Genomic DNA, 23,238 nt, shown 5'->3' on the forward strand with positions numbered 1-23,238 from the left:
TCTCTGTTGTGGATGTAACCCGATCCTTCCGACGGGTGAACATCCGTAAAGCTGCGGGTCCAGACGGCATTCCGGGCCGCGTCATCAGAGCGTGTGCGAATCAACTGGCTGGTGTTTTTACGGACATTTTCAATCTGTCCCTCTCCGTGTCTGTAGTCCCCACATGCTTTAAAACATCAACCATTGTGCCTGTACCAAAGCAAGCCACAATCACTTGCTTAAATGACTGGCGTCCTGTTGCTCTGACCCCCATCATCAGCAAATGCTTTGAGAGGTTAATCAGAGATCACATCTGCTCTGTTCTGCCCCCCTCTTTGGACCCATTGCAGTTTGCCTACCGCAACAACCGCTCCACCGATGATGCCATTGCATCTACAATACACACTGCTCTCTCCCATCTGGAAAAAAGGAACACATATGTGAGAATGCTGTTTGTAGACTACAGCTCAGCATTCAACACCATAGTGCCCTCCAAGCTTGACGAGAAACTCCGGGCTCTGGGCTTAAACAGCTCGCTGTGCAGCTGGATCCTGGATTTCCTGTCAGGCAGACGTCAGGTGGTTAGAATGGGCAGCAACACCTCGTCATCACTGACCCTCAACACTGGAGCCCCACAGGGCTGTGTTCTCAGCCCACGCCTGTATTCCCTGTACACACATGACTGTGTGGCAACACATAGCTCCAATGTCATCATTAAGTTTGCTGACGATACGACGGTGGTAGGTCTGATCACTGACAATGATGAAAGAGCCTACAGAGAGGAGGTGCACACTCTGACACGCTGGTGTCAAGAGCACAACCTCTCCCTCAACGTCAGTAAAACCAAGGAGCTTGTTGTGGACTTCAGGAAGAAAGACGGAGAACACAGCCCCATCACCATCAATGGAGTACCGGTGGAGAGAGTCAGCAGCTTTAAGTTCCTCGGTGTCCACATCACTGAAGAACTCACATGGTCCATCCACACTGAGGCCGTTGTGAAGAAGGCTCACCAGCGCCTCTTCTTCCTGAGACGGCTGAGGAAGTTTGGAATGAACCAACACATCCTCACACGGTTCTACTGCACTGTAGAGAGCATCCTGACTGGCTGCATCACCGCCTGGTATGGCAATAGCACCGCGCACAACTGCAAAGCCCTGCAAAGGGTGGTGCGAACTGCCAGGAACATCATCGGAGGTGAGCTTCCCTCCCTCCAGGACATATATACCAGGCGGTGTGTGAAAAAAGCTCGGAGGATCATCAGAGACTCCAGTCACCCGAGTCATGGGCTGTTCTCACTGCTACCATCAGGCAGGCGGTATCGCAGCATCAGGACCCGCACCAGCCGACTACATGATAGCTTTTTCCCCCAAGCAATCAGACTGTTGAACACTTGATCTCTCAGGATCAATAATTAGCACTGCACTTTATTCAACTGTAATCTCACACTGGACTGTCAACATATTCTCCTCAATATACTACTTCATATATATATATATATATATATATATATATATATATATATATATATATATATATTTCATATACTCCATACTTATTGTATTGCATATTGTGTATTCTATATTGTATTCTATATTGTGTGTATTGTATATAATTATCATGTTGTGTAAGTATGTGTACATTTGATATGTAAATTGTGTTGTGTAAGTATGTTGTTTATTGTAATTGGTATATGTCTCGTCACTGTCATGACTGCTATGTTGCTAGGAACTGCACACAAGAATTTCACCTACTGTTGCACTTGTGTACATGGTAGTGTGACAATAAAGTGATTTGATTTGATTTGATTTGAACTTCTCAAACACACACACCCACACACACGGGCAGGGTTGAGTGGTTTCCAAGGACTTTTTTTAAGGTTACCAACTGGTAATTACAAGGGTATTATTATGCTATAAATGTGGTTTATGAGGACATCTCTAGTGTCCCCATAATTCAAATCACTTAAAAAAAATATAGGTTTATGGGAAAGAATCTATAGTTTGTACATTATAAAATCATTATGTCTATGGAGACTCCTCATAAGGATAGCCGCACCAATGTGTGCGTGTATGAGTGTGTGTGCATTATTCTCTCAGACCGACTCACACAGAAAGCTGCCATTTACCAGAGACTGCTTGTTCAAAAACATCAGTACAGCAGTTTGGACGAAACGGAACACCTCCTAGTTTCCATAGAGATGGTAACCGTGGCAGCGGTTCCTCCATGAGAGCGGTGACCTGAATCACCTGCAGGCACAAACTTTCTTAATCTCTCTCTCTCTCTCTCTCTCTCTCTCTCTGTAGCTCATCTTTCATTCTGTCACTCCATCTTTTCCACATCTTTTTTTTTAATGATGACAGATGCAAGTTTCATCTTCACCCGGTGAATGCCAATGAGCTGTGCTTGAGAAACCGAAGGACGTTGATTTATACAATGTTTCCAGACGTATGCAGAAAGGGGGGAAAGCTGTTGTAATCACAGAAAAAATTGTTATGGTGGAACACGTCTATCCTCACACTCCTCTTGCATCACACTCTAGACACTGCGACTCGTCTCCTCGGTGACAAGTCTCACTATGAGGTAATACGACATGCAGCACTCCCTCCAAGGAACTTCACCAACAGCCTCAGCAGATAAGAACCACCTGGGGATGATTTTGTAATCTATGGAAAGGCTGCCATTTTTCTGGCAGGGAAGCTGGTGGTTCCTTTTCTGTGCAGATAGTAGTTGCTACAGTAACATTACAAAATATGCCCCGGCTCCATGCAACAAAACCTACAGAGGGAATCTTTGATGTAATCACCCCCAGCGCTATCCTGCACAAACAAACACACATTCCTAGGGGCACAGACGATACGTAACACCTCACTCATGAGGCTACAGGGCAGCGATGGGATCTCCACTCTGATTAAAAGATTCACTGGCTACTTTTGGCTTATGCAAAGATCACATTCATACCAAGAGTGCAACAACAATATGCAGCAATAATAAATAAAGAATAAAGAGAACAATAAAGGGTTTTTTAGTTGAATGACCAACAATGGGATTCAAAGTTCGGTAAGCATAGGCCAATTTCAGCACCAAAATGTTCGACCTACTGTTGCCTAATTCACAGTATGATCATTCTGGTTCTCTAGATATTGGGGATAACAAGTTTAACACAGGATTATCTGCTTGAGAAGGAAAACAGCCCATTGGTTCTGCCAAAACAAGTGACATAGTGGGTGAGAGAAAGATGGGAGAGGAGAGATATGCTGACGGTAATGAGTGTGTCAGGCAGGGTGTCTGAACTAAAAGCAGCCACAACAAATGCTGACCACAGTGGATGTGACATGCATTGCCCATCTCAGAATAGAGGTCTGACAGATTGTTATGGGAATTACATTTATGCAATAGGGAACAGGCACACACACAGCACTTATGCAACCCTACATCAATGAAAGCAATATTATAAACAACGCCTCCAGCAGAGATTTGTCCATTTTGGGGAAAGAGGAAATTAGTGAGTTCTATGTCGTGATACACTACGTATGTTTGTGTAAGCAGGTTAAAAAACAATGACGTGGCCTCCCATACCAAATCAAGCAACCTGCATCATGTCTGGAATGGATCACAGGAAGAGCTATTAGTGATTAAGTCCACAGAAGCCTATTGTGGGCTTGTGTTTACACTGTTTACACCTGGTATTAATCCGTCTTGGGTGATCCGATCAGAAATGGTCAGCTGAGACAGCTTTCCTGGGAACATTTTAAACCTGCTATGAAATCAAATGCACCTTCTAAACATCATCTAGTAAAGTTTAAAACCTTAGTTTTGCCGCATTAAGTATGTTACATGAGTAGTTGGTTCCACATTGATGTCTGGGGATGCATTCATGTTTATACTACAAATGCAATGATGAAATATGTGCCCCTAACCACCTCTGAATATCTGAGCACAACGCATCTCAAAAATGCAATAGATCTTTTTTTACACTTATATTTAGGACTATCCACTTATGATCAGATCATCCAAAATGGATTATTACATAGTGTAAATGAGGCCTTAGTCTCTCAGAATTATAATTAGGAATTGTGGGTTGGGGAAAAAAGAAAAGCCAAGACAAAAGGAAAAAGTGAAAAGATTAGAGAAAAAATGTAAAGCCCAGGAGTAATAATAAAGTTGTGCTCCTCATTAGTAAATTAACCACTGGAGTTCCATGCTGGTGTAAATATAACTATGGCTACATTAAACTGTATTGTTACAATTCTGTTGCAGACAAGTAGGCTGCAGTTTAAGTTATATACATACATTTCATGATATTTAGAGAAGAGATAAAACTGCTTCAAGCATGACTTGTTTAGTAATAAAAATACAAAAATGGCAACACCCCACAACCAGAATAGCGAAATCTCTGACCAGCTAGCTCAAAAATAGACAAACATATCTCTTTTTGTGCCTTGAAAATCCACTTCTGTCTGATACAAAACTCCTTTATTCTGCTCAGTGGTTACAGAACTTGCGTCTATGTGCGAACTCAAGTTAAATCATAAACAGACGAGACAGAGAAGTGATGCTATCCATCTTTCCCCAGACAGCACAGTGTTGATTCAAACAAAGTCATAGCTTTCTCTGGGAGTTTGTGATGTAGTCGAGACAGAAGTGGTTTTGAAGACTGTGATTACACCCCCTCATCTCCACTTCATCAGACAGAATCTCTCCCGCATATCTGAAAAAGTGCAAAGTGGAGATTTTCCGAGAATTTAATTCCAAGAATGTAAACATTTTCTTGCCTCTGCCTAATATGGGGCATTCCGTATACCTGGCCATATCTGTGTCTGATGATTTGAAGTGTTTTGGACATTTAAAAAAGGGCTGGGCAATATAACTAAAAAGTATCAAGATATTTTTTACCCTTTTACATATATTCAGATTTTGGTATATTTGCTCAGAAATGGTTTAAAATTTGATTTTGATTTTCAATCAGAGGAACCATCAAGTCCATAATATAAACATTGTTGACAAGTAGATTAAAAATGTTAAATGCAAATAAGTAAAAAACAGTAAAACAGTGATTTGGACCGTAACATGATTGTTGGTGCCAGACGGGCTGATTTGTGTATTTCTGTAACTGCTGATCTCTTGAGATTTTCATGCACAACAGTCTCTAAGAGTTTACTCAGAATGGTACCAAAAACAATAAACATCCAGTGAGCGGCATTTCTGCGGATGGAATGCCTTGCTGATGAGAGAGGTCAACAGAGAATGGCCAGATTGGTTCGAGCTGACCGAAAAGTTAAAGTAACTCAGATAACCCCTCTGTACAATTGTAGTGAGCAGAGTAGCATCTCAGAATGTACAACAAGTTGAACAGTGAGGCAAATGGGCTACAACAGCAGAAGACCACGGCGGGCACTTTATTAGGACCATTGAGTTCATAATAAAGTGCTCAGTGAGTGTACAAGGAAGTGTAATGGGTAAATTAAAAAGCACACTTAAATTATCATGATCATTCCTGATAATGGTTAATTTTATACCTGTATGCGAAATTGTTTTTTGGACCATTTTTATTTTGTTTTTCTAGTTCTATTAGTCAATAAAGAGACACTAATGACAGACTGCAGGTATGTTCTGTTAGGTACAGTACAGTGTGCACAAACCATTTTTTTATTAGTAGTATTATTATTATTTCTCTACATGAGACAGAACAGGTTGGTTCACTTTGTGAAGAGGATTCAATTCTTTCTCTTGTGAGAAAGCCAAAACCACTTAGCATAGTAAACCTCTCATTGTTTGTGTGAGGGATCTGCATAGATATTCAACATTACAGGTCAACTTGACCTCTGTTTTTCCAAAGAGAAAATGAAATGTGGCACAAATGGTTTGTGTTGTATTATATAATGTAGCATTAGTAGGGATCAAAATTATGAACATGAACAAAATGACAGAAGGAAACTCATTTGGACACGGTAATGGAGGATAAATGTCTGACTTCAACTAAGACCAAAACTAAGGCACAATAACTTTTGGCACATTTGATAACACAGTCCTGCCACAAATCTCTAGCCAAATAAATGAATGGATTTCAGCACACAAAATAAATCCTATAATTCCCTCATATAAAAGGTTCCTTTCATGACATAGAAAGAATTGTTTCTGGAGCTTAAATCTGATAGAATGAGACCCGGCCATTCATTAATATGCAATATCTTTCAGTTGTGCGACAGACTCATTATGTATTCTCATTATGAAGAGCCCTGCACAGGAAAAAGTGATAGCGGTATTAAATGACATGAGATCTGAAAATTAGATGGCACATTTAGACATGGGATATTAAACTCTATCTTCAAGACCTCTAGGGCTGGCACAAAATTATGCAGGAATTTCAGAACTGACTCACACTCATGGGCGTGCACACACACACAGGCATACATGTGCAACAAAAAGAGACTGGATCTTCTCTGCCAGTTGATACAGTAGGATGAACATCAAGTGAATGATTTAGATAGATAGATAGGTAGGTAGGTAGGTAGGTAGGTAGGTAGGTAGATAGATAGATAGATAGATAGATAGATAGATAGATAGATAGATAGACAGACAGACAGACAGACAGACAGACAGACAGACAGACAGACAGACAGACAGACAGACAAGTGAAGAGTTATCATTTTGAGCTAGCTTCAGTACTTAATCCACAGCACAGTAGTTGCCCCATCTGCAATACTGACGGTCAATCACTAACACAAACATCCTCACACGTGCTCATCTGGCCCAAACGACACATCTCACTGGATGAGATAACAAGGGCTTGGGTGGTATTACCATTAAAATCAATACAGATTTGTCAGATAACATGCCAATTACAAACACATACTGTAAGTGGTCACGTCTTTACACTAGGGCTGGGTATTGATTCAGATTTTCCAATTTGATTCAGAATAAATTTGATTCTGATTCATTTGAGTAGATTTTAGTTATAATGTCCATTCTGCCTACATATGAAAGCAATTTGACAATTCTCAATATAAATTTTTATACCATTAAAATACTCATTTGAGTAAACATTGTTTTAAGTTATCAAGAAATTATTCAAGATATGATCCCAACGATCCTAGCCCTAGGCAAATTCTCGGTAGCTGTTATATTTTGCATTTTTCCTACGCTGATAAAGTGTTGTTTGGGCATAGTAAATTTACATATATGGCTTCAACAGCCAGATGTATTTACACTTGACCGAATTTAGTCTGGAATGCATCTCGAACCACCTCCAAAGAGGCAGGTTTTTGTTGAATCTGATTACACCTTTGTAAAAATACATAAGACAGTGTTAGCAATTTATGTTAATGTAATGCCGCTGATTAAACAAAAACCTGGAAGCACAGATCTCTCTATGTAAAATTAATTTTGATGACGATTTCAGTTTAAAGATGAGGGTGTTTTAAGGTCAACGAGACACACCTTGAAGGTTGCTCTGTTAGATGATCTTTGTTCTACAAAAAAGAATGAAGACCAGCCAAAACAAACTACACAAATATTTTCTAGTTGGCGAGAAAAGAAAAGAAGGAAGCTAGAAATGTGTAGCTTGTGTAGGATTACTCTGCATACAAGTATTAGTGAAAATCCAAACAAAAAGGTGCTCTATTTGAAATACAACTCAGGGATTCAGGGATCAATGCTTGGACCCCTCTTATCGATTTACATCACTCGGACCTATCATTAAGGCACATAGCTTCTCCTACCACTGCTATGCAGACAATATGCACCTCTACCTGTCGTTCCAGCCTGATACCCCACCATCACAGCTCATTTCTCTGCCTGCCTCTCAGATATCTCAGCCTGGATGAAGGAGCGTCACCTTCAGCTCAACCTTGCCAAGACAGAACTCCTTGTGATTCTGACCAACCTGCTTTGGATAAAAGTGACTGCTAAATTACTAAATGTAAAATGTAAATGAAGCAATGAAGGAAAATGTGAAGACTAGAGGTGTGAATCTTCACTTGCCTCACGATTCAATTTGATTACGATTCAAAGGGTAACGCTTTGATTACAAAATGATTATCAATGCCTCAAGAAGCATCTTGTCCTCTTTTATCAATACACAAACTACACTTTCTCTTTTTCCCCTTTCAGCTTTTTATTTAACAGCTGTCGCATACAAAAAAAACACTATTAAATCAATTGATTATATTAAATTGATTATATTTAAAAATGTATATATTTAAAGCATTGTTCATAATTTTTATTTAATGGTTTTAAATTATTAATTTAGAATGAATAAATCCCCATAACCACAACAAGAGATTGCTGGTCCAGAATGGCTACATGAGATATCTGCTTCTGTGAGAGAGCAGATGTCAGCTTCTACTTTCCCCACCACAGGTGATAGTAAAGTCCCACCTCTAGTTAAGACAGAAAAGATAAAAGGCAATTCTAGATAGAAATGTGCAGCTTGGATTATAATACATATGGATATTAATGAAAGTACATAGAAAAAATGCTAAGGCGTTCTTATTTTCTTTTATTTTATCCCCTTTTGTCCCAATTTGGAATGCCCAATTCCCTCTACTTAGTAGGTCATTGTGGTGGCGCGGTTACTCAATCCGGGTGGCAGAGGACAAGTCTCAGTTGCCTCCGCTTCGGAAACAGTCAATCTGCGCATCTTATCACATGGCTCGTTGTGCATGACACTGCGGAGACTCCGCGTGTAGAGGCTCATGCTATTCTCTAAGATCCACGTACAACTTACCACATGCCCCATTGGGAACGAGAACCACTAATCGCAATCACGAGGAGGTTACCCCATGTGACTCTACCTTCCCTAGGAACCGGGCCAATTTGGTTGCTTGGAGACCTGGCTGGAGTCACTCAGCATACCCTGGATTCGAACTTGTGACTCCAGGAGTGGTAGTTAGCATCAATACTCGCTGAACTACCCAGGCCCCCTAAGGTGTTCTTTTTAAAACTCAAGGGCTGAAACGGTTAGTCAACGGTATCGGCAACTTGTTGACAAAAATATTCGTTATCGAATAGTCTTTTGATATTATGTAATGTAACATAAGACCATATGAAACTCTAATGATGGGATGCGAGAGCAGCACTGCAAGCTCGTGCCTGATGGAGGACAGGAAGAAAACACAGCTCACAGTCCAGACACACTCTAAACTTTCCAAACAGCTTCAAGTGATGTACAGTAGATCGCGAAGTATGATGGAATTATACAAAAATACTAAATAAATAAATACAAAGCACTCTCGTTGTGGAATAAGCAGAGCTGGAGCTCTGAAGCTGAAGCTCTGCTTAAGCAAAACAAGCGTTTCGAGCATATTTAAAGGAAACAGGCGTTACATCTTTAATGCAGTTATGTTTAATGCATTATAGCTTTATGAAAGTTACAATAATAAGGAAGCAGTTCATTTAAATAACTACAAACTGGCATTTCTCTGTGCGGTCAGTGCCTCTTCAATGAGTTGCAAGAAGTGTCCCGATCTAAGGGAGATTGAAACTGCACCCGGCTGATGCACATTCTGTCGCGGGGATGCTCGTCCCTCGAGCGCGCGCTAGCTGCAGCTAGATTATAACGTGATGGCTTGTGACTTATTGAATCATAATATGTGTCACTGTGCAAATTATTCAATGCACAGCTTTATTAATAAGAGAGGGTTTGTTTTTTGTGAGTTAAAGATTTATTGAAGTGAACAGAAAGGTGAGAGAGTCTTCACCACATTATGCAACAAAATACGTTTTTTATTTATTTTTGTTTTGGCTTGTTTTCCAAAATAAATATCTAAAACTCCTTTAAAACAACGTACATTTACTTAAGCAGCTATTCTGTAGAAGATATTTTTTTTATCTGAGAATGTTTTATATAATATTAAAAATACTCATGTTTAAAAATATCTAAAACTCCTTTAAAAAAAAACGCATTCACCTGAGAAGCAGCATATAAGATATTTAGACTTGCTTTTAGAGAATAGATCTTGGATATAAATATATTTTGTCATGTATAACCAAGTGAAAAAATACACTTATACAAAATATACTTATATTTAAGATCTAATAATCATTAGATTAGTCGATTATCAAAATAATCGTTAGTTGCAGCCCTATAAAGTTCAACTCAAATATTTCCCTGATGGATGTAAATTAGTGCTTCAACACTATTAAGGATAGAAAAAGATACAAGATAAAAGAAAGAGTGACAGAGAGCAAGAAAGAGAGAATAATATCTCATATCCTTTATCCAGATAAAGGCAGGCAGCCTCCTGCCCTGCAGGCCCAGTCCACGTGCCTAATGTTGAAAAAGGGCAGACATCTGCAGAAAGAGAAAGAGACAGAGCAGGGGGATGGTAGCCATTCAATTCCCTTCCCATCATTGAAACGGCCTTCCGATAGAAATGCACTTTTGATAGTACTGTATTACCGCAACGTATTAGACTCCAACAGAAACACCCCGTTTCATCTTATATTTCTATCATGCACATTTTCTCAGAATTACTATTGCTGCACTGCAGGCAAAGCTCTTCACACTAACTTCATTGCTGAAAAGCTGAGAATATTAAACTTATATTTGTGCATCACTTATTTTTTATCTTTCTTTAGAGTGAACACAAAGATGTTTTTTATTCAAAGTCATGATGCAAGTCTTTCTCAAGGCTCTCACTCATTAGTTATGTCAAATGGTATAACAGGAAAGCCAGCTCTGAGATAATACCACCAGGTTGCATTCTTATCACTGCAGAAATGCTGCAATATTTACCCCAAAATTATAACTCTTGTTCCAAACCCGTATGACTTTCATTCTTCTGTGGAACACAAAAGGAGATTTTAGGCAGAATGTTCACAGTGCTCTTTCCCAATACAATGAAATCTTTCACTTCCATTTCACCATTCACTTTCATTGGAAAAGAGCAGAGTGAACGTTCTTTAAAACTAATTCTTCAGTGCTCCATGGAAGAAAGAAAGGCATATGAGTTTGGACCAACATGAGGTTGAGGTAGATTTTTTATATTTGAACAAAATAGCCCTTTAAATCATGGATTAGGTCATTTTTTTTCAGCAGAGAAATAATTTTGGCAAGGAGGAGAGAGAGGCATGGAGAAGCCACTAGGAGAAAGGGAGACGGGGTGAGATTTGAATCTGTGACTTCACTAAACTACTAGAGAATGCTTGTGCAATGATGCCATAAAGTCAAGTGAGAGCCATAGACTGTTTACAGTCTTTACAGTCAGTTGCTCTAAAACTTCCACACATTTGGAACTGACCCATCTCTGGAAACATGTTAATCCAGGTATGCGTTGACTCATGCCCATAAATGAATATGTAATAACACTTCACATAACTTTAAACATCTCATAATAGAGGCTGAGTACTATTTACATGAACTGATGTCGAATCATTCTAACTTTCCATGACTGTGTGTGTGTGCACCTCTCTCACAGAGCTGATGTAAATTGTTCTTCACTCTACTGAAAGGATCCTTTATTGAGTGAGACTGAGCTACTTCCTCCACCCCCCATTCTCTCTATACCTTTTAACCCTTTCTGACCCATACACACTCAATTTATTCAATTTACACAAATCATAGCACTTTATTTATTTATATATCTGTCTAATTTACTGATATAAACATGCATTGGCTGCATACAGTATTTCAACACTTAGGTTCCTGCATGAACATGCGTACATTTAATTGCATTTGAAACATAATATCAAACAAAGTGTAATATGCAAACAAACATACAAATACAGTATATCTACTGTTTTCAATTCATCATTTGAAACCTTACAAACCTCAATTGGTGAAATGTTTTGCTTGAAAATAGTGTTTCTTTAAAATAAATGGTATTTTGTTTTACAATGCAAGACATTTTTAATGCTACACTTATGGGAGCCACTGTATACAGATACAAGCAAATATGAAAATATACTATATCATATTTGCAGACACCTATTCAACTACCTTATATCTTTATATATGTTTAAGTCACTCATTTTCTCTCACACTGACTTTCCTCTCAGAGTTCAGGAAGTGGCTGTCTAGAGCAGGTAGGCTGTTTATAGTTGGAGGAGGATGTTTCCATCATATAATGAATGTTATGGATAAACTAATAAACCTTCAAAGGGACTGATATGTGTACACACGTCCCTCTGTTTTCTTATTGCCTGATTAGCTCTATTGATTTAAGCTTGGTTATATAATTATGCAAAACTCATGATGGCATAAATTAGATGGTTTAATATGAACCTATACATATTTATTCTGCAAATAGAAAGCATACTGCTTTAGAGATTTGCCTTTTAATTACCTGTTTTTTCTCTCTCCCTCCTCACTGAAACATTAATAACAAAAAGTAACAGAAATACAAAAAACATGTAATGATCACTCTTTTACAACCTTATGTCAAATAAACTTGATTTTTACATTACAAACTACACACCGTGATGGTTGGGTGTTGTGGGTGGTTGTCAGGGCATTGCTATTCAGTTGATAAGTTGTTTTGAGTGTGGTTACTATGGCATTTGTAAGTGGTTTCTAAGGTGTTCTAGGGTGGTTGCTAACTGGAGAAAAATCAAAACAGCCCACCCATAAGTCTCTGTCTCTCTGTCTCTATATTTTGGTCCATAAATGTGTTCAAGCCTTCTATCTCAATGCAAGCCTAAGGGAGTTTTGACCTGTTTAATGGCCCACCAGTTATAGCACACATCTAAAAAATAGCTATTATTCATGTGAGTTAGGGTTGTATGGTGTACCGGTACTAACGAAACATTGCAATATATTATATAATCTTATTGCTTATTTAGGTAACATATTACCTAATTACCATATTACATATTACTGCATGTGTTCAGTAAGTTCAACTGCAAGACTTTATGCACTTTCACTCAAGTCCTTTTCTGTTGGATCTCATCAGTAATCTAATGCTATTTATTTGTTGCTGAAGTATCGATATCAAATAGCACTACTTCAGCTAACTAACAATTACATCTTAATAAGCAGCCTACATTCTTTTTACATAACAATTTTAGATGTTAGAAGTGCTGTGCAATGCTACACAATAGTACGAACAATAGCCATAAGGGAGGTCTCTCCTCGTGTGTGGGGATACTTCGTGAGTTGGCATTTGTCATGATGGATTCCCTACTAATTTACCCCTACACATGAGGGGCACAATGACAGATTGCATGATACCACACAACATGACACAGTCCCGTCATAGAGTATCAGCTTCACACCTCTGGCTCTGTCTTACAAATGATCAAAGCAAGCTCTTTTAAAAAAGAATATATGACGTAGCACCTATGGGCGAAAGGCTTCCACAACATCGCTTGTTTCTTTGAATTAGGGAGCGCTCTCCACAAAAAAAAAAGTCCATTCACGAAAATGCCCACCCACAAAATGAGCACCCACACACACACACTTATACACACACAAACACTCCCATTGTTTGCCAACCCTGCCCCCAACTCAATGACCTCCCAGCTGGAGACCACACAATGATACAAAGTTTCACCTTGTGGACATTTCAGAATAAATCTAAACGTGCTGTTCCAAGAGACCAAAAATAGAGAAAACCTACATCCTAAAACATATCTCTCTATTCATTCAATTTTAAAGCTAGTATGAATGATCTTAAAGGAATAGTCCACGTTCAATACAAGTTAAGCTCAATAGACTGTATTTGTGGCATAATGTTGATTACCACAGAAAAAAAATTGACTCATCCCTCTTTTTATAAAAAAAAAAAAAAACTCACTGTAACCTCGATTTTTGGACAGACCATGGACATATGCAAGGATCCTTTTTGTGGACTTCAGTACAGCTTTCAACACCATCATCCCAGCTCTACTATGGAATAAATTAACCCAGCTCTCTGTTCCCATCTGTCAGTGGATCACCAGCTTTCTAACGGACAGGCAGCAGCTAGCGAAACTGGGATAATTCACTTTCAGCACATGTACGATCAGCACTGGTTCCCCCCAGGGATGTGTGCTCTCCCCACTACTCTTCTCCCTGTATACCAATGACTTCACTGCCAAGGACCCCTCTGTCAAGCTCCTGAAGTTTGCAGATGACACTACTGTCATCGGCCTCATCCAAGATGCCAATGAGTCTGTCCACTGCACTTCAATAACTGTTTGATTTGGTTCAGCTACGAAATCGGACATCAAAAGACTACAAAGGACAGTTCGAACTCCTGAGAGGATTACTGGTTGCCCCTTGCCCTCCCTTCAAGAACTGTACACTTCCAGAGTGAGGAAAGGGGCGCTCTGGACCCCACTCACCCAGCTCAGTACATTTTTGAACTGTTGCCTTCTGGCCAACACTACAGAACACTGAGCACCAGAACCGCCAGGACAAGAACCGTTTTTTCCCTCAGGCTATCCATCTCATGAACAGTTAAAACTTAATTAAAATTATGTGCAATACAAAGCCTAGTCAGTTATATTATTTAACATATCCTACCTCTTCTACATTACATTTAACAGATTTATATTTGTACATTCTACATGTATATTTTTGTCTTATTGCATATTTCTACATATACTTGTATTTCTATTTGCTGTTTTTATTATTATCATTATTATTATTATATCTATCGCTGTCTTGTTGTTGTATTTTTTGTGCATTGGAAGCTTCTGTCACCAAGACAAATTCCTTGTATGTGGAAGCATACTTGGCAATAAAGCTCTTTCTGATTCTGAACATGCACTTAGAGGCCAATCATAGCACGTCAGCCCCTGGCGTACATTACATCAAACTAAAGTGAGTCTCAGCGATGTCAGATTGCTGGCATCTTTTTAGTTTGACAGCCAGCTCAGCCGTTTGGCATAACCAAAGCATGCTCATCTAACACGACTGGGACATAGTGTTACAGTTCAATGCCAATAGAATGTGTTGTCATTTGTTTTTATATTAGTTTCAGATTTGCTTGTGTCCTCAGAAGACAGTAGTTTCTTTGCCCATGTCCTCAAATGAAACTACGATTCAAACCTTCTGGATAGCACTTGGTGGGCAGCACTACTATATTGATATACAATTGTTAATATACACCAATCAGCCACAACATTAAAACCACCTGCGTAATATTGGGTAGGTCCCCCTCGTGCTGCCAAAACAGCGCCAAACCGCATCTCAGAATAGCATTCTGAGATGATATTCTTCTCACCACAATTGTAAAGAGAGGTTATTTGAGTTACCATAGACTTTGGTCTCTGCTGACCTCTCTCATCAACAAAACATTTCCATCTGCAGAACTGCTGCTCACTGGATTTTTTTTGTTTTTGGCACCATTCAGAGTAAATTCTAGAGACTGTTGTGTGTGAAAATCCCAGGATATCAGCAGTTACAGAAATACTCAAACCAGCCTATCTGGCACCAACAATCATCCATGCAATTATCTAATCAGCCAATCGTGTTGGCAGCAGTGCATACAATCAAGCAGATATGGGTCAGGAGCTTCAGTTAATGTTCACATCAACCATCAGAATGGGGGAAAAATTTAATCTCAGTGATTTCGATCGTGACATGATTGTTGGTGCCAGATGGGCTGGTTTGAGTATTTCTGTACCTGCTGATCTTATGGCACTTTTCCACTGCACGTTACGGTTCGACTCGACTCAACTCTACTCTCTTAACTTTTCTGAGCTTGCGTTTCCACTGCTGTTTAGTGTCTCCTCAACATGGGTGGGATTATAGGATGATCGTCATAGTTGCGCCGCAACGTAATTTTAAACGCCTAGCTGTTAGCTACTAGCTCATTGTGCTGCATAAAGAAGATGTTTCATGGTGATTTTACACAAGTGTAACAGTTAAATTGGCCTAGTTGTTTTAGAAGCAAGCTTTCCAGTAGCTGGTCAACTAAATAAAGTGAAGCTTTCAAGAGTATAGAGTTAACCTACCATCCTCCATCGTGGACTCCAGCCATGGCTGAGTCTCCCTCCCATTGCTCGCCGTTAAGATAGTGTCCATTTGGTTGAACCACTTCCACTTTTCCTTGATGGTTCTGTAGTCACTTTTAATACATTTTTTACTTTTCCCTACACTGTTGGTAGGTCCAGTGGTAGCCGTGTCTCAGCTGTGCAGCCAACAGCTGAGACACTTCCTGAAAGACATTTCATTTCATTCGTCGCTAACAAGAGGAACGTCTGCACATCGTTTATTGACCACGGCGTGGTTTTGCGCACAGCCATTTCTTTTTACAATTCTAAAGTCGCATGAACAAATGATACTGCTATCGCTGTAGCTAACTTTAAAACTAGAGGTCCCGTGTCGAAACTCCAGTGATGCTGGTAGTGATGATTCTCTCTGACCAATCAGTGATCTGCAGGTTTTTGACGTCACATTTAGTATCGGCTCGGCTCACTTGGAACCTCGACAGAGGTACTACCAGGTACTATCCACAATGGAAAAACCCCAAAAAGTGAACAGAATCGAGTTGCAGTGGAAAAGCCCTTTAAGAATAGCATCTCAGAATGATATTCTGAGATGTGGGTTTGTACTGTTTTGGCGGCACAAGGGGGACCAACACAATATTAGGCAGGAGCTTTTAATGTTCTGGCCTTACATCATAGTGTACATTTTGAAATGTCATTCTAGAAGCATGCAATAGGGATTAAACAGAAACCATGACATCATCACCTTGACAGAAGGGCTCAGTGTTGGAGTTTTGGTTTGATCATATGGTTTAATCATGGCTTGTGGGCAGAACCGAATCTAAGCAGTTTGAAGGTTGTTTTAGTTGTGCAAACAGGACACAGTGACTGTGTCAAGTCTCACTGATCACACTTCCTCATTCTCAGCCAAAAGTCAGCACTGTAAAAGTAATTGGATAATATATCTTTACACTAATGCGCTTCCTGATAGAGGTTCAATTTTGATGGGGTTATTGCTGGAGCAATGGAGTGTCATGGCCAGCAGCTTATCAGTACACCTAGATGCATTTTATAACACTGACCAGAAAAAACATTCCCACCTTTGTTAGTTTAATCTATTTGCAGATACAACAATGAGATCAATTGACTTGTCTTGATCTTTGACAAACACCATAACTTGTGCTTGCTTGATCTCTCAATCTCTTTATTACTCGTTTATAAATCTCACCCTGTCAATTACAACACCTGTTCCATTTCCAGAGAAAATACATATTGTGAAATGTAATTACACACTTTGTCGCATATGAGTACATTCTTACCATGTCAGCTGGAATATTGCCCGTCATCTTTGAAATTTGCTTTTTCGGATCTTCACTTTAGAGAGAAAAGTTATTTTTTTTTCCTTTATTTTGCTTAACACAACAAAGTTTTGAAAGCAGATAACTTGTGGTAAAGCAGTTGATCATGCAAAGAGCACTCGTCTGGTTATTCCTGTAGGCTGCTGGTAGAGGTAGTTAAGCGCAGGCAGGAATAGGTTCGTCTGGCTTTTTCATGGTATAAACTTAAAAAAAGAGAGGGAGCGAATATTTTCAGGAATTTATATTTATGTAGGAGGACCCCCTCCCATCCTGAAATAAAAAGATATACTGGGAAAATATGCCAACGCCATAGGAAAACAAAATAATACTAAAATTCAGCGATTTTTTTTTTCTTTTGTAAAACGCGCGTTATCGCGAATATATTGAGAAATTAGTTCCTCCGCGATAAAAACACACCGTTGTCCGGTCGAATAAAGAAGTAGATTCGATGGGTTTTTCAGCCTATATCCGTCTTCGTCTGCGCTCTCTCTCTGCTGTCATCCTGCCTCAGAAAAACATGGCGGCAGCTGACGGGGGGGGGAATGGCTGAACGGATGGAAACCGGAGCTGGTGAGGCGATGTCGATCGGTAGGCTATGTGCGCGCGGATAAATCCGCCCACAGAGCAGTTAAAGGAAGAGGCGGAGATAGAGAGTGGCGAGCCCACAAATACTTTTAATGATAAACGAATTAGTGGGACGGATTTGGGCACTTTATCCATAATAATTCATGCCTAATCTCTTTTCAACTATGTAATGTGTATAAAGTCGTTTCAAAATACTGCGAAATTTGATCAGGTTAGCCTATGTGCTCAGTGATTTTGTTATTAAGTACCACTTGTGAAAATTACGTGTTTTTTGTTGTAGAGATCATAGTAACATCCTCAACTATAACACTAACTATGGCACATGGAAGGAAAAAATTGTCCTGTGAATTTATAATATTTATGTTAAAATACTTAAATGTCTCTTCAGACGTGTTACTAGTAAAAACCCTGATAAAATTTCATAAGTAATGGTTATTTTTCATTTTGTAGGAGACAAAAATGCTAAATAGTTTTCATCACCGGACTCATCTATCTAAGAAGGCTGTAGAATACAACGCAGTGTCTGAAATTTACTTTTTCGATTAAGGGGCAATATTTGGCCTTTTTCTTTTTTCTTTTCTTTTTTTTTTAATTAGGCTATAAAAAAAACATAAATAGTTAAATATATAATTTCAACCAATTTATTAACATAAATTAACTATTTGAATAATTATTTCTTATGTTTTATGTGATAAAATCTACATCTAGGCCTAGCATACAATATTAAGACATGTTTAAATCACTGAATGGTTAATTACTATGGCAGAGACCCTGTTAATTTCTGACCCTGGTCCGAGGTGATACGAATTTGAAATCTTTTTAAAATCTAGTTTAAAACATGTGCCAAGTTTGTAGAATTCTCTACACATACACGCACACACAAATTATGTATATATAAATGTCATGTGATGTAACATAGTAAAATGTATTCAAATCCTTTCCTAGCACCTTGAATAAGAGAGTGTATACAACTTAATAATTAAAAAAAAAAGTACAATTTTGTTTTTCAAAATTATTAATAAAATAAATAAAATATTTGTGATTTAAAAAATTTTTAATCATAAATATCAAGTTGTTTTCTTAGGGTAACACCACATGACCTATAATTATTATGTTTTTTCTTGATGGTTACACCACATGACACTAATTACTTTATTGTGGAAGGGGTGCATTCAACTTGTTTTTTGTGTGAATTATTATTATTATTATTTTACATACATTTGTGATAATTTAATAGGTCTAGACACAATAAAAATCACCATCACACCACTGACCCCTAATGTAATTCAGTGGGGGCACTTGAATATGCTTTTAGCTATTTCATGAATAAAATGGCCCAGAGTGAGTATATGACTTGAGCTCTGTGAGTTTGCATGCCCTTTTGTGTCCCCGATTGTCGCCTGTCTTGGAGCATGAGGTTTATATCTGTAATGTTGACTCCATTGTCTTGTACAGTGTTGAGAGGAATTCATTCTGACATGGGTGTCAGGCCCACAGATCCTCAAGAGGATTAACTCCTTAATCTGTCTCTGATTCTTCTGTGCTGCCTCCAAAAAAGCTTTTCTTCTCAGTCTTCAGTCGTCACTTTCTAAACAAATTACAGCCACAAATGACAGCAGAACCACTCAACTGGTGAATAAATGAGAATACACACGGAGTGTGTGTGTGTGTGTGTGTGTGTGTGTGTGTGTGTGTGTGTGTGTGTGTGTGTGTGTGTGTGTGTGTGTGTGTGTGTGTGTGTGTGAAAATGTCCTCTGAAATAGTATAACATTAATCTAATGTCAAAACCTGACATGTGAGGACATCTGAAGTTGTCCTTGCTATTAGAAATGGTCACAAATGAGCCAATTTATGTTTCGCTTCATATTTAGTCATGTCAACAGGTTTCTGTGAGGATTAGGGTATGTAGTAAATAATATTATCTTAGTACAAAAACCACTGTATAAATAAGACACTAACTTCAATGGAGATCTTTATCTGTTTGTGATTATGTTGACATTCAGAAAAACACATGTAACTACTTCCTTTGTTTGATTGTGACCTTTAATATACATAATAGTGTGTTTACATAGAAGTCATTCAGTACATTTGGACAAGGGTTTAAGAAAGCTGGGAAGAGAAGGCTTAATGTACACACCTTTTAATACAATCACAGAAAAATCAATTACTGCAGATTATATGTATCAATGTCCTGGGATTGAATGACATTGGGGAAGTCTCTGTTTTCTGGCAGACAGGAGGGCATATAGGTAGAGCTAAAGTGGGATTACTTCCAGAATAAGTACAGACACACTGAGTGGCAGTTTAGTGCTGTGGGACCTGCAGACGGGGCGGTTTACATATGACTGGCTTTGATAAACAATGTCATTCCTATAGCCTGGAAATTCAGAAAAGAGAATAGCGCAAACTACCTACTTGTAGATTTACATGCATTCTTCATTATAGTGAAAAGAACTCTGTACTACTGAAATAATTATCGGCAGACAACTTGGTCCTTCTGGTGATTGTTGTTTTGTATTTCATCTAGTCACTATATTGTGTTATGGCCTTTAGAAAGTGTGAATTCGCTGGAGTAGCACTCTTGGTCAAGGTTAGCCCAACACAGTCTTATTAGAATTTGTAAACAGAGAATGCCATCTGAGATAGACATAGTCTAACCCCAAGGGAAATATCATTGCTCAGAGGAAGTTTTTCAAAGTTCATGAGACTTACAGTAATGAAGTTTTATGCTTGCAGCTTTGTCTCAGTTGAGTTGTTAAATGTGGATGCCATAGCTCAGATTATTTGGCCTTGGAAGAATTTGATTAGAAATGTTTAAATTCATAATGAAATTCTCAATTTTGATTGCAAACTTTGGTATCTTTTCTAATCTGAGCACAGTTTGACCCCATTTACACCTGGTATTAAGATTCGTTGTGGTGGTGTAGTGGGCTAAAGCACATATCTGTTAATCAGAAGGTCGCTAGTTCGAGCCCCACAGCCACCGCCATTGTGTCCTTGAGCAATCACTTAACTCCAGGTTGCTCCAGCGGGATTGTCCCTGTAATAAGTGCACTGTAAATCGCTTTGGATAAAATTGTAAGATCCGATCACTGTTTACACCTGATCACATAAATGTGTCTACTGGAGGGGAGGGTTACTAGTTCATGACAACATACATCAATCACTATGTCAGTGTGTTACTGCATGAGATTAAAGCGCAAAAGACAAGGAAAGCACGAAAAAACAACGGACAAACGCAACATTTGGAGCAGAATTATCCGTTGTTTTAGTGGAATACCTGGATTAACCTGAGCTGCAGATGTTTGTCCTTCTCATAGGTGTCCCTGCAGGTTGATATCAAACACACTGAAGAAGATTTGTGACGTTCTTGTGCCTGTGTAGGTATCTGCCTTTTTAAATAAAATAAAAATTCTGCCTTTTTTCCCTTATATCCTTTTAAACTGCTCATAACCGGCAAAGTTTAAACTCTTGTTTTAGCGCAGCGGTTGATTGACAGGTGAGGGGTGCCGCTTCACTGCTGCCAGAATGCATTCAGGAAGGATTACCATTTACACCTCAAATGCGATGTGGTCACATGGGTTTTGACCACATTGGTATGTGTTTTTTGTGATCAGATCACAAAACGTTTTAGACCCCGTTTAGACTTTGTTTCTCTTCTGAAACTCAAGAGGAGACACATGGGATTACTGTTTTTATTTCTGAAGTTGTCTTAATTTGTTCTCCATGCAATCTTATTGCTATCCTGAAGAAACAACTGAGAAATTAAAGAGATCTTATGTGCATGCGTGCGTGTGTGTGTGTACGTGTTTCCGGTTGGAAGAAATAATGATTAAATATAAAAAATGTGTGTGTTTCCTGTTGGAAGAAATAATTATTAAGTTTAAATAATAAAATTAATTCACTGCTGAACAAGAAAAAATCCTTAATTGTACTCGTGCTTCTGGTTGATCATTAACATTTTAAAAGTTGTCTTTTAAACTTCCTTGAAAAATGATCTTTGACTCAACATTTATGGTGGTGAAAACACCAATTACGTGAATTGTAAGGAGCTAAATTAGATTGAATTTATGTATTAAGAGAGGTGTGTGTGGTTGCATGCATGAGCAGTATTACTGTGGTTTGTCTCACATTACACTATTTCTAAACATAAACCTGTTTATGCCGCCGTGTCTGAACATTTCTATGAAGCTCTTGACTGTCCCAGTTTGGGTTGTGCATGTGTTTCACTGTGTGTCTGACTGGTCAGTTGAAGCACAGGTTTCTGGACTGTATACCACAACTTTTACTGTATGTGTCTATTGCCCAAATTGCCATGGCAGCCACCATTCTATGTTTTTCTTTCCAACTCAGAGCAAAACTTTCTGGGGTACTCCCTAAACATTTACACTGTTTCAGTCGCAGCTTTGAAACTGGCCATTCATAATGTTCCTTAAAGGAATAGTTCATTCAAAAATGAAGATTCTACCATTATTTTCTCACTCTCAGGTCACTGCAAATCTGTATGAATTTCATTGTGGAACACATAAGGAGAAGTTGAGCAGAATTTCATTGCATCACACTGAGTTTGAATATATGGAAGTGTACATGTGATTTCAGAGCTAAAGTGGAGGTTTAAGGAAGAATATAAGTAATTTACAACTTTTGGTCTATTCCTAAAACAAAGCTAGTCATGTGGACTATTATGATACCTTACAGTTCTTTTTTGAAATTTTACTCAGTCCCCTCTTACGCTCATTGTATAGAAAAGAGCTCTGTCATTCTCCTAAACTTCTCTTTTTGTGTTCCACAGAAGAAACAAAGTCATACAGGCTCGGAAATTTACTAAATGATGATATATTTTTTATTTTGGGGTGAACTAGTACTTCAAAGGAATATTCCGGGTTCAATACAAAATAAGCTCAATCAACAGCATTTTGTGGCATAAAATTGATTACCACAAAAATAATTTTTTACTCATCCCTCCTTTTCTTTAAAATAAGCAAAAATCTGGATTAGAGTGAGGCACTTACAATGGAAGTGAATATGGCCAATCTGTAAACGATAAAATACTCACTATTTCAAAGGTATACAAGACATAAACAGTATGCTTGTTAACATGATTTTAGTTTGAAAAATCGCTTAACAACTTTTTTGTGTAAAGTAATTTTTACCAAGCCAATTTTACAACTTTGTTGCCATGATGACGTAATGTCAACAAACCTTAAACCGCTGTAAAAAAAAAAAAAAAATTAGGATTTGAACAACTTTAAAGCTCAAATAATAAATTATTTTTAACATAAGAAATATTGGGGTGTGGCTTTAGGCTTTATAACATGGCTGTTACAGTAAAGCCTGTCTAAAGTCCAGTCAGGCACAAAATTAGTGCATACTAGTTTGGGTGTGGTTATAATGACAGTATTACCTCAACACAACAACAGCGATAAATACACGTTACTATAATGGGTGGAGACACACAGTGTAT

The 23,238-nt window shown here is 38.5% G+C and overlaps 1 protein-coding gene across 1 annotated transcript in view; it reads right to left on the reverse strand.

Moving 5' to 3' along the window:
* Positions 1 to 17,774, reverse strand: part of LOC127635835 (ubiquitin-like protein 3) — a 30,968-nt gene extending 13,194 nt beyond the window's left edge. Inside the window, exon 1 of the mRNA XM_052116077.1 lies at positions 17,151 to 17,774. Within this exon, the coding sequence (XP_051972037.1) occupies positions 17,151 to 17,177 (27 nt within the window). The 5' untranslated portion in view covers positions 17,178 to 17,774. The remainder of the gene's footprint in view (positions 1 to 17,150) is intronic.
* Between the last annotated feature and the right edge of the window lie 5,464 nt (positions 17,775 to 23,238).

This window comes from Xyrauchen texanus, chromosome 43 (genome assembly GCF_025860055.1).
Source record: "Xyrauchen texanus isolate HMW12.3.18 chromosome 43, RBS_HiC_50CHRs, whole genome shotgun sequence".
NCBI classification, from domain to species: domain Eukaryota; kingdom Metazoa; phylum Chordata; class Actinopteri; order Cypriniformes; family Catostomidae; genus Xyrauchen; species Xyrauchen texanus.